Source organism: Haematobia irritans, chromosome 3, assembly GCF_050003625.1.
Source record: "Haematobia irritans isolate KBUSLIRL chromosome 3, ASM5000362v1, whole genome shotgun sequence".
NCBI lineage: Eukaryota > Metazoa > Arthropoda > Insecta > Diptera > Muscidae > Haematobia > Haematobia irritans.
The window spans coordinates 19259764-19273796 of record NC_134399.1 but is presented as its reverse complement, the minus strand read 5'-3'; the positions used below and the strand labels follow the sequence as shown (position 1 = coordinate 19273796).

At 22.0% G+C, this 14033-nt stretch overlaps 1 protein-coding gene across 1 annotated transcript in view; it reads right to left on the bottom strand.

The window, feature by feature from the left end:
• Nucleotides 1–14033, bottom strand: part of sev (receptor protein-tyrosine kinase sevenless) — a 94723-nt gene that overhangs the window by 51466 nt on the left and 29224 nt on the right. The window contains exon 2 of the mRNA XM_075299466.1: nucleotides 1628–1702. Coding sequence (XP_075155581.1) covers nucleotides 1628–1702 — 75 coding nt within the window. The remainder of the gene's footprint in view (nucleotides 1–1627; nucleotides 1703–14033) is intronic.

Here is a 14033-nt window from a genome sequence, read left to right as displayed (position 1 = left end):
GTCAGAAAATTTTCTATCAAAAAGTTCTGAAAGTTTTTTTACAGAAATAAAATATTCAGTAACTTTTCTATAGAATTAATTTTGAGAAAATTTTCAACAGAAATAAAATTTTGAGAAAATTTTCTATAAAAATAAAATTTTAAGAAATTTTTCTGTAGAAATAAAATTTTCTATAGCAATAAAATTTTTGGAAAATTTTGTATAGAAATAAAATTTTTGGAAAATTTGCTATGGCAATAAAACCTACGGAAAATTTTCTATTGATATAAAATTTACGGAAAAATTTTTTATAGAAATAACATTTTGAGAAAATTTTCAACAGAAATAAAATATTGAGAAAAAAATTTTGAGAAAATTTTCTATAGAAATAAAATTTTGAGAAATTTTTCTATAGAAATAAAATTTTGAGAATATTTTCTATACAAATAAAATGTTGAGAAGTTTTCTGCAGATATAAAATTTTCTTACAATTTTCTAGAAAAATAAAATTTTGTTACAATTTTCTATAGAAATAAAATTTTCAGAAAATTTTCTATAGAAATGAAATTTTGAGCAACTTTTCTACAGAAATAAAATTTTGAGAAAATTTTGTAAACAAATAACATTTTCTGTTGAAATAAAAATTTCCGAAAATTTTCTATATATTACAATTTTCAAAATTCTATAGAAATAAAATTTTCGAAAAAGATTCTATAGAAATTAAATTTTCCAAAAAATTTAAATAGAACGAAAATTTTCTAAGGAAATAGAATTATCTATAGAAATAAAATTTTATATAGAAATAAACTTTTCTATAGAAATAAAATTTTCTATAGAAATAAACTTTTCTATAGAAATAAAATTTTCTATAGAAATAAAATTGTCAGAAAATGTTCTATCAAAAAGTTTTTTACAGAAATAAAATATTTAGTCACTTTTCTATAGAATTAATTTTGAGGAAATTTTTATAGAAATAAAATTTTGAGAAAATTTTCAACAGAAATAAAATTTTGAGAAAATTGGAAATATTTTGGTGATATTTTTTTCTATGTAGATTGGTATCTGGCGTTTTCTTTTCAATGGCTCTATTAACCATGTTCCTTAATCTATATCTGTCCATAAAGCTCGAAAAATAATTGTATAATTAGAAATAAAATTTTGAGAAAATTTTCAACAGAAATAAAATTTTGAGAAAATTTTGAGAAGTTTTCTGTAGAAATAAAATTTTCAGAAAATTTTCTATAGAAATGAAATTTTGAGCAAATTTTCTATAGAAATAAAATTTCTATGAAAATAAAATTTTCAGGAGTATGTTCTATAGAAATAAAATTTTGCGAAAATTTTTCTATAGAAATAAAATGTTCAGAAAATTTTCTATTGAAATATAATTTTGAGATTATTTTCCATAGAAATACAATTTTGAGAAAATTGTCTATTTCAATAAAAATAGAAATAAAATTTTCAGAAGTATGTTCAATAGGAATAAAATTTTGAGCAATTTTCTATAGAAATAAAATTTTGCAAAATTTTTTTTATAGAAATAAAATTTTGAGAAATATTGCTGTAGATCCTTCACTTTACTCTTGCTGCCTCCTTCATAAGAAGTGGTTTGAATAAAACCTATTGATCATTATTCATTTTAACTTACCCTTCTGCGATAACATTCCGGTCGATTGTCTCCCATAGAACATTTAATTCCAAAATCATTTTCAAATAGCGTTTCCTGCAATATTGAAAAAAAAGTAAAAATACACAATTATTTTCAATGATAAAAAAATTTTATTATTATAGGATTAAATAGCTTTATTATTTTTCCATTTGATTTACACAAATTTGAATTGCATACCAAGTACAATTATTTTGAAAATTTATACAATATTGAAGTTAACGAGAATGACCACAATAATTTACACGATTTACTTAGGCTAATAAACTTCCTGTTTATTTATTGTTGATTAACTCAATACCACAACTAAACGATTTTAAAGGGCATAAAATTTTGCTTTATACACAAAACACAAATTTAATTACGGACTGGTAATATTAAATCAAACCTAAAGGTGAGAAAGAAAAAACACCAAATTAAAATCTCATACCATATTCAAATTAAATTGAAAAATATTTGTTTATTACATGAACTCAATTTAGGTTTTAAATTGTAAATAAATTAAGCCCAAAGTTGATTGATATGAAAAGATAACTCGTTTTCAGAAAACAAAGCAGAGTAAGAAATATGACAATTGTCACGTGGAAAAATGACTTTATAATGTCATTTAAGAACGAAGTGACGAAAGGGGCAAATGAGCCCAGACCGAAAAAATTATACCCTATAAGATAAAAAAGAAGATTTAAGGTAATCATTTCCAAGCTTGTTATAAATTCGAATTTTTACTAAACTAACCATCAGTTTTGTTAATATACCCCAAAAGTTACGTGTCTGCTTCACATATAAATTTGCAGCTAATTTCAAAGAGTTAATGCGATCGATTATCCCTTAATCCAATAGAATTTCTTCTAATTTCAGTTAATCGTCATTCAGAGAATTTCATCTCAATGCTGTTTACAGCAGTTTGCTTCATTTTTACCCATTTACATTTTGGACAAACTGCAACTCATTCATAAATTTTTAGGATAAAAATCTATGATGATATATGATAGTCACGGATACGGATGACAGTGTGAATAATTTTATGGAAGAACTTGTAACCTAATCGCCACTATAATTCTCTGGCAACGTGGGTGTGTGTGTATGTCTTCTTAATTATGCAAATCAGGAACAAAGATGAAGCTGCTGCCTCAATTTTAGAAAAACGGTCACATAGCAATGGCACAGTGGGTCATTAAAAATATATTTTTTAATTAAATTCCTAAGTTATATGGGGTTAATATAAACAAGTATATAAGGCCGTAAGTTCGGCCAGGCCGAAGCTTATGTACCCTTCACCATGGATTGCGTAGAAACTTCTACGAAAGACTCTCATCCACAATCGAATTAATTGGGTTGTGGTATCTTAAAATTTCTTAATATCGTTTTCTGAATTGTGAGTTAATCCATACGTGGTATATATTAGGCATGTATAGGTAAGTCTACAAATAATTACGAATCGATATGGACATTTGCACGGTACGTAGAGAGCCAGAATTGAAATATGGGCTCGCTTATATGTAGGCTATATACAATTATGAACTTGATATAGACCAATTTTTGTGTGATTGGGGATCTATTTATGTGAGGGCTATATATAACTATAGACCGATATGGACCTAGTTAGACATGGTTGTTAACGGCCATATACTAACACAATGTACCAAATTTCAACTGACTCGGATAAAATTTGCTCCTTCAAGTGGCTCCTAAACCAAATCTCGGGATCGGTTTATATGGGGGCTATATATGATTATGGACTGATATGGACCACTTTTAGAATGGTTGTTAAATATCCTGTACTAAATTCACGTACCAAATTTCAACCGAATCGGATGAATTTTGATCTTCCAAGGAGCTCCGGGGGTCAAATCTGTGGATCGGTTTATATGGGGGCTATATATAATTATGGACCGATTCCGACCAATTTTTGCATGGGTGTTTGAGGCCATTTATTAACACCACATACCAAATTTCAACCGAATCGGTTGAATTTTGTTCTTCCACGAGACTCCGCAAGTCAAATCTGGGGATCGGTTTATATGGGGGCTATATATAATTATGGACCGTTATGGACCAATTTGTGCATAGTTGTTAGAGACCATATACCAACACCATGTACGAAATTTCAGCCGGATCGAACGAAATTTGCTTCTCTTAGAGACTCCGCAAGTCAAATCTGGGGATCGGCTTATATGGGGGCTATATATAATTATGGACCGTTATGGACCAATTTTTGCATGGTTGTTAGAGACCATATAGCAACACCACGTACCAAATTTCAACCGGAGCGGATGAAATTTTCTTCTCTTAGAGGCTCCGCAAGCCAAATCTGGGGATTGGGGACCATATACCAACACCATGTACCAAATTTGAGCCGGATTGGACGAAATATGCTTCTCTTAGATGCTCCGCAAGTCAAATCTGAGGGTCCGTTTATATGGGGGCTATACGTAAAAGTGGACCGATATGGCCCATTTGCAATACCATCCGACCTACATCAATAACAATTACTTGTGCCAAGTTTCAAGTCGATAGCTTGTTTCGTTCGGAAGTTAGCATGATTTCAACAGACGCACGGACGGACGGACATGCTTAGATCGACTCAGAATTTCACCACGACCCAGAATATATATATACTTTATGGGATCTTAGAGCAATATTTCGATGTGTTACAAACGGGATGACAAAGTTAATATACCCCCCATCCTGTGGTGGAGGGTATAAAAACGACTTATATATTCAATTTTAGGAACCACAATGGAGGATTATTTTTCTCGTATTTATGAAATAACCGAAACTGTGCTAGACTATGGGGGAGAATTAAAAAGTCAAACACGGATTTTGTCGAAATTTTATTTCTATAGAAAATGTTGTCCAAATTTTATTTCTATAGAAAATTTTGTCAACATTTTATTTCTATAAAAAATTTTGTCAAAATTTTATTTTTTATTTCTAGAGAAAATTTTGTCAAAATTTAATTTCTATAGAAAATGTCAAAATTTTACTTCTATACAATATTTTATTACTACAGAAATGTTTGTCATACTTTTATTTTTAGAGACAAATTGTGTCAAGATTTTATTTCTATATAGACTTTTGTCAAAATATTATTTCTATAGAAAATTTTCTCAAAATGTTATTTCTATAGAAATGTTTGTCAAAATTTTATATCGAAAGAAAATTTTGTCTCAATTTAATAGAAAATTTTGTAAAAATTGTATTTCTATAGAAAATTTTTGTCTCAATTTAATAGAAAATTTTGTAAAAATTGTATTTCTATAGAAAATTTTGTCAAAATTTTATTCCTAAAAAAAATTTTGTAAATTTTTTATTTCAAGAAAAAATGTTGTCAAAATTTCTATAGAACATTTTGTCAAATTTTTATTTCTATAGAAAATTTTGCCAAAATTTTATTTGTATAGAAAACTTTGTCACAAATTTATTTCTATATAAATTTTTGTCAAAATATTATTTCTATAGAAAATTTTCTCAAAATGTTATTTCTATAGAAATGTTTGTCAAAATTTTATATCACAATATAATAGAAAATTTTGTAAAAATTTTAGTTCTATAGAAAATTTTCTCAAAATTTTATTCCTATAGAAAATGTCGTCATTTTTTTATTTCTAGAGAAAATGTTGTCAAAATTTCTATAGAATATTTTGTCAAATTTTTATTTTTATAGAAAATTTTGCCAGAAATTTATTTCTTTGTCATAAATTTATTGCTATATAAATTTTTGTCAAAATATTATTTCTATAGAAAATTTTCTCAAAATTTTATTCCTATAGAAAATTTTTGTCAAAATTTTATTTCTATAGAAATTTTTGTCAAAATTTTATATCTAAAGAAAATTTTGTAAAAATTGTATTTCCATAAAAAATTTTGTCAAAAAAAGGTATGCTTGCAAATTTGTTTAGACAATAGCTGACTATCAAAAACTTTTTTTCGGTAGGATCAAGTGTAGTTCACTTTGGGCTTAATGAATTACCCGAATTTATTCTGATAATTGGTTGATAGTTTTGCTGCAAGTAGAGGATGCCGATGAGGAATGTAGTAATTCCGAAACAGCTGTCCATCCAACCGTCTTGCAGTTTATAGAGCTTTGCCCAATAAATTTGACATGCATACTTTTCCTCTGTTGGTTAAACTACACAAAAAAAAAATTTTTCTGATTCAATCACGAAATTAATTGATCCAATTAATTTTTTAATTGAAATGTCTTCAATCACAGAAATGATAGTATCAATTAAAAAATTAATTGAAGGTCAATTACACAATTAATTGATCCAATTAAAAAATTAATTGATACTATTATTTTTTGTGATTGATTTTTGTTTCAATTAAAAAATTCGTTGAACCAATTAAATTTTTAATTGAATATTTTTTAAAACTCAATTAAAATTTTAATTGGAAAATTTTTCGTGAGATTTTTTTCTGTGTACACTTGTAGTTTAATCAGTGTAGGGTTTTAAGCTGAAATCAAAAAAAAAAACAACAACTATGATTAAAAACAAAAACCAACAATGAAAAAACAAACGAATGATAGAAAATTTTATCAACATTTTATTTCTATAGAAAATTTTTCCAAAATTTTACTTCTATAGAAAATTTTGTCAAAATTTTATTTCTATAAAAAATTTTGTCAAAATTTTATTTCTATAGAAAATTTTGTCAAAAAATTTTTTTTATAGAAATTTTTGTCAAAATTTTATTTCTATAGAAAATTTTGTCAAAAAAATTTTTTTATAGAAATTTTTGTCAAAATTTTATTTCTATAGAAAATTTTGTCAAAATTTTATTTCTATAGAAAATTGTGTCAAAATTTTATTTCTATAGAAAATTGTGTGAAAATTGTATTTCTATAGAAAATTTTGTCAAAATTTTATTTCTAAAGAAAATTTTTCCAAAATTCTATTTCTATAGAAAATTTTATCAACATTTTACTTCTATAGAAAATTTTTCCAGAATTCTATTTCTATAGAAAATTTTTCCAAAATTTTATTTCTATAGAAAATTTTTTAAAAATTTTATTTCTATCGAAAAATTTTTTTAGAATTTTATTTCTAAAGAAAATTTTTCCAAAATTCTATTTCCATAGAAAATTTTTTCAAAAATTTTTTTCTATAGAAATTTTGTCAAAATTTTATTTCTATAGAAATATTTGTTAAAATTTTATTTCTATAGAAAATTTTGTCAAAATTTTATTTCTATAGAAAATTTTTCCAAAATTTTATTTCTATAGAAAATTTTGTACAAATTTTATTTCTACAGAAAATTTTGTCAAAATTTTATTTCTATAGAAAATTTTGTCAAATTTTATATTTATAAAAGTTTGACAGAAATGTTTGGTAAAATCTACCAAAACATTACAATTCTACCAATCTACCCAACAGTACAAAAATTTACCATTTTTGTATAGAAATCTACCAACTGTGGCAACCGTGATTCCACTCCAAAAGGCCCCACTGTTCATGAAAAATTTGATTCAAGTGTGTCATTTTGATTTCAGCAAATTATGATTGTATCTATAACGATTATTGTTGGCAAAGGGATTGTGGGGTTAATTCACAGCATCTATATTTGCATCACAATCATCTCTAGAGCAGGTTGCCTCACTTAGAACAATCTTGACTGTTAACATGACAAATTTGAAATGTGAAACCCAGTATTAACAATGACGAAACAGACAATGATATAATAAGACTAACATTCTAATTATGTCAATGAAATTTCGAGAGCAATACAAATGTTATGGAAATGTCTCAAGATGCTTTTACAATGGAGGCGGCAGTGAGGAGCTTATTGCTATTGTCTTGTTTTCGAAGAAAATTAACCACATGTTTAACATGAAATTGTCCATGTGATTAGGTTAATTAGACTAATGAATGTTGTAATAAGAAACTATTAAATAATATTATATATAAAAGTTTAAGATAATTGAAGCTATTTATATGGCATCAGTTTTGGTTGGTTAAAAAAATTCTGCTGTAATTAATTATTGAATTTAATTAAAATGTAATAAAAACAAATTATTTTAAAATAAATAAAATAAAATTAAATCGTATAAATTAAATTTGGAATGAATATATATAGAAATAAACTTGTGACAAAATTTTCAATAGAAATAGAATTTTAACAAAATTTTTATAGAAATAAAAGTTTGACAAAATTTTTATAGAAATAAAATTTTGACAAAATTTTTTATAGAAAATAAAATTCTGACAAAATTTTCTATAAAAATAATATTGTGACAAAATTTTCTATAGAAATAAAATTTTAATAAAATTTCCTATAGAAAATAATTTGAAAAATTTTCTATCGAAATAAGATTTTGGAAAAATTTCCTATATAAATAAAAATGTGACAAAATTTTCTATAGAAATAAAGTTTTGACAAAATTTTCTAAAGACATAAAATTTTCAGAAAATTTTCTAAAGAAATAAAATTTTCAGAAAATTTTCTATAGAAATAAAATTTTCAGAAAATTTTGTACAGAAATGAAATTCTGCAAACTTCTCTATAGAAATAAAATTTTGACAAAATTTTCTATAGAAATACCATTTTGAATTTGAATTTATATGGCATCAGTTTTGGTTGGTTAAAAAATAATTCTGCTGTAATAATTTTTTGAATTCAATTAAAATGTAATAAAAACGAATTATTTTAAAATAAATAAAATGAAATTAAATCGTATAAATTAAATTTTAATGAAATATATATAGAAATAAACTTGTGACAAAATTTTCAATAGAAATAGAATTTTAACAAAATTTTTATAGAAATAAAAGTTTGACAAAATGTTTATAGAAATAAAATTTTGACAAAATTTTTTATAGAAAATAAAATTTTGACAAAAATTTTCTATAAAAATAATATTGTGACAAAATTTTCTATAGAAATAAAATTTTAATAAAATTTCCTATAGAAAAAAAATTTTGAAAAATTTTCTATAGAAATAAGATTTTGGAAAAATCTCCTATATAAATAAAATTGTGACAAAATTTTCTATAGAAATAAAATTTTGACAAAATTTTCTAAAGAAATAAAATTTTCAGAAAATTTTCTAAAGAAATAAAATTTTCAGAAAATTTTCTATAGAAATAAAATTTTCAGAAATTTTGTACAGAAATGAAATTCTGCAAACTTCTCTATAGAAATAAAATTTTGACAAACTTTTCAATAGAAATAAAATTTTGACAAAATTTTCAATGGAAATAAAATTTTGACAAAATTTTCAATAGAAAAAAAATTGACAAAATTTTCTTAAGAAATAGAGTTTTGGAAAATTTGTTCTATGGAAAAGAAACTTCTAAAAAAACCAAAAAAAAAAAACAAGTATATACGGCCGTTAGTTCGGCCAGACCGAATCTTATGTACCCTCCACCATTGATTGCGTAGAAACTTGTACTAAAGACTGTCTTCCACAATCGAATTACTTGGGTTGCGGTAACACTTTTAAAACTTCTAAACATCGTCTTCTAAATTGTAAGTTAATCCATACGGGCCGATTACTCGCACATACGTGTTTGACAAACTTTTCTATTGAAATAAAATTTTGACAAAATTTTCTATAGAAATAAAATTTTGACAAAATTTTCTATAGAAGTAAAATTTTGACAAAATTTTCTATAGAAATAAAATTTTTACAAAATTTTCTATAGAAATAAAATTTTGACAAAATTTTCTATAAAAAAAAATTTTTGACACAACTTACTACAGTAATAAAATTTGGACAAAATTTTCTATAGAAATAAAATTTTGGTAGATTATTTTTGGCGATTTGGACCAAATTTTGTGTGATTGGTCATCGGATGTACATAACTATAAACCGATATGGTTGCATAGCTGTTAGCGGCAGTACCAAATTTAAATTGAATCGGATGAATATATATATATATATATATATATATATATATATATATATATATATATATATATATATATATATATATATATATATATATATATATATATATATATATATATATATATATATATATATATATATATATATATATATATATATATATATATATATATATATATATATATATATATATTTTTTTTTTAATTAAAAATGACGCAGTTTTAATAAAACTAAAAAAAAAAACATAAAAAGATTTGGGAACATGGGCATATGTGTTTTTTTTTTTTTTGGGTAAAATTTTCTTCAAATTTCGTTAGTTTATTTTGGCTCAAGTGGCAACCGTGATTCCTACGCTTGTATTAACTCATTTTGTTAATAGAGGGGTATGTTCCATCAAATTCACTTGAAATTCTAAAACTTAAATTAAATAGATGTTAATCAAAGCCCCTAAGTATCCACAATTTACTACAGGCTCGATATTAACCGAATTATTTTCAAAGAAAATTATTCTAAGCTTTCCATGTTGGTGGGTATTTGAGATTCGGCCCGACCGAATTTTTAACCGTATATACTTGTTTATATTATTAAATTGAAATTAATTTAATTTCATTTTATTTTCAATTCACTTTCATTTTAGATCATTTTATTATGTTTAATTTAATTATCTTATAGTAGCCCAATTTAATTTAATTATGAATAAATACATAATTAAATTAAATTGAACCTTAGTTATATTTAAATTAACAAAATTAATTTAATTTAATATGGTTTAATTCATATTAAATAACATGTATTTCATTTAAATTTATTTAACTTTTCATGTTAACCTGTAATATTTTATGATCGATGTAGCATTAAATTTATTATAATTAATTCCTTATTCCTTATTTGGATTAGTATAGTTTTGCGATTGCCTTACACATTTTAGCTTTCCAAAAGCTTTTTTTTATTTATTGTTTTATCATTGCCATTAGATTAATTAACAGAATGTGTGACACTTAACCAGAACTTATTGCCGTTGCTTTAGTTTAGTTTTTTGTTGTTCTTGTCGTTTTGTGTTATTTTTTTTTTTTTCTTCTACAATTGTAATGTTTAAATGCTCACATGCCCACATAGCAATTATTGCATGAACATCAAAATCAATTAAGAACAGTGTGGCCTACTGTTTATAACCAAGCAAATAAATTGAAACTTAAAGTAAACTAAACAAATTTTATATAGAATAAAAAATTACTTTCGATCATTTCAATATGTTAACAATGTTTGATTTTTTTAAATGCAACTAATTTTAATAGGGGCGTAAAATCGCAAAATGCATTTTCTGATATACGAATTTTTAATACAAATTGGACTTTTTATTTCTATAAAATATTTTGTCAAAATTTTATTTCTATAGAAAATTTTGTCAAAATTTTATTTCTATAGAAAATTTTGTCAAAATTTTATTTCTATAGAAATTTTGTCAAAATTTTAATTCTATTGAAAATTTTATCAAAATTTTATATCTATAGAAAATTTTTTCAAATTTTTATTTCTAAAGAAAATTTTGTCAAAATTTTATTTCTATAGAAAATTTTGTCAAAATTTTACTTTTATGGAAAATTTTTTCAAAATTTTATTTCTATAGAAAATTTTGTCAAAATTTTAATTTTATGGAAAATTTTGTCAAAATTTTAATTCTATAGAAAATCTTGTCAAAATTTTATTTTTATAGAAAATTTTGTCAAATTTTTATTTCTATCTCTAAAATAAAAGTTTATCTGCTCTCTGTTTAAATTTTATTTCTATAGAAAGTTTTGTCAAAATTTTATTTCTATAGAAAATTTTGTCAAAATTTTACTTATATAGAAAGTTTTGTTAAAATTTTATTTCTATAGAAAATTTTGTCAACATTTTACTTATATAGAAAATTTTGTCAAAATTTTATTTCTATAGAAAGTTTTGTCAAAATTTTATTCCTATAGAAAATTTTGTCAAAATTTTAATTCTTCACAAGCTTTTGTCAAAATTTTAATTCTATAAAAAATTTATCAAAATTTTATTTCTATATACAAATTTTGTCAAAAATTTATTTCTATCGAAAATTTTGTCAAAATTTTATTTCTATAGAAATTTTGTCAAAATTTTAATTCTATTGAAAATTTTGTCAAAATTTTATATCTACAGAAAATTTTTTCAAATTTTTTATTTCTATAGAAAAATTTGTCAAAAATTTATTTCTATAAAAAATTTATCAAAATTTTATTTCTATATACAAATTTTGTCAAAAATTTATTTCTATATACAAATTTTGTCAAAAATTTATTTCTATAAAAAATTTTGTCAACATTTTAATTCTATAGAAAATTTTGTCAAAGTTTTATTTCTATATAAAAATTTTGACAAAATTTTATTTTTATTGAAGATTTTGTCAAAATTTTATTTCTATAGAAAATTTTGTCAAAATTTTATTTCTATAGAAAATTTTTGTCAAAATTTTATTTCTATAGAAAATTTTGTCAAAATTTTATTTCTATAGAAAGTTTTGTCAAAATTTTAGTTCTATAGAAAATTTTGTCAAAATTTTACTTATATAGAAAATTTTGTCAAAATTTTATTGCTATAGAAAGTTTTGTCAAAATTTTATTCCTATAGAAAATTTTGTCAAAATTTTACTTATATAGAAAATTTTGTCAAAATTTTATTTCTATAGAAAATTTTGTCAAAATTTTATTCCTATAGAAAATTTTGTCAAAATTTTAATTCTACACAAGATTTTGTCAAAATTTTAATTCTATAAAAAATTTATCAAAATTTTATTTCTATAGAAAGTTTTGTCAAAATTTTATTTCTATAGAAAATTTTGTCAAAATTTTATTTCTATAGAAATTTTGTCAAAATTTTAATTCTATAGAAAATTTTGTCAAAATTTTATATCTATAGAAAATTTTTTTCAAATTTTTATTTCTATCTCTTAAATAAAAGTTTTTCTGTTCTCTGTTTAAATTTTATTTCCATTTCTACAATTTTTTCAAAATTTTATTTCTATAGAAAATTTTGTCAAAATTTTATTTCTATAGAAAATTTTCTGAAAATTTTATTCCTATTTCTAAAATAAAATTTTCTGTTAAAATATTATTTCTATTTCTACAATTTTTTTAAAATTTTATACCTATAGAAAATTTTGTAAAAATTTTATTTTTATAGAAAATTTTGCAAAATTTTATTTCTATAGAAAATTTTGTCAAAATTTTATTTCTATAGAAAACTTTATTAAGATTTTATTTCTATAAAAAATTTTGTCAACATTTTATTTCTATAGATTTGTTTTGTTATTTTGTTTCTATAGAATATTTTGTCAAAATTTTATTTCTATAGAAAATTTCGTCAAAATTTTATTTCCATTGAAAATGTTGTCAAAATTTTATTTCTATAAAAAATTTTGTCAACATTTTATTTCTATCTCTAAAATAAAAGTTGATCTGTTCTCTGTTTAAATTTTATTCTATTTCTACAATTTTTTCAAAATTTTATTTCTACAGAAAATGTTGCCAAAAGTTTATTTCTATGTCTAAAATAAAAGTTTAAAAAATTTTATTTGTATAAAAAATGTTATTTCTATAGAAAGTCTTGTCAAAATTTTATTTCTATAGAAAATTTTATCAAAATTTTATATTTATAGAAAATTTTCTCAAAATTTTATTTTTATACAAAATTTTCTCAAAATTTTATTTCTATAGAAAATGTTGTCAAAATTTAATTTCTATAGAAAATTTTCTCAAAATTTAATTTCTATAGAAAATTTTCTCAAAATTTAATTTCTAAAGAAAATTTTGTCAAAATTTAATTTCTATAGAAAATTTTGTCAAAATTTAATTTCTATAGAAAATTTTGTCAAATTTTTATTTCTATCTCCAAAATAAAACTTTATCTGTTCTCTGTTTAAATTTTATTTCTATAGAAAATTTTGTCAAAATTTTATTTCTATAGAAAATTTTGTCAAAATTTCATTTCTATAGAAAGTTTTGTCAAAACTTTATTTCTATAGAAAATTTTGTCAAAATTTTAATTTTATGGAAAATGTTGTCAAAATTTTAATTCTATAGAAAATTTTGTCAACATTTTATTTCTATAAAATATTTTGTCAAAATTTTAATTCTATAGAAAATTTTGTCAAAATTTTATATCTATATAAAAATTTTGTCAAAATTTTATATCTATATAAAAATTTTGTCAAAATTTTATTTTTATAGAAGAATTTGTCAAAATTTAATTTTTCTTTAGAAAATTTTGTCAAAATTTTAATTCTATAGAAAATTTTCTCAAAATTTTATTTCTATAGAAAGTTTTGTCAAAATTTTAATTATATAGAAAATTTTGTCAAAATTTTAATTCTATAGAAAATTTTGTCAAAATTTTATTTCTATAGAAAATTTTCTCAAAATTTTATTCCTATTTCTAAAATAAAAGTTTTCTGTTAAAATATTTCTACAATTTTTGCAAAATTTTATTTCTATAGAAAATTTTGTCAAAATTTATTTCAATAGATTTGTTTTG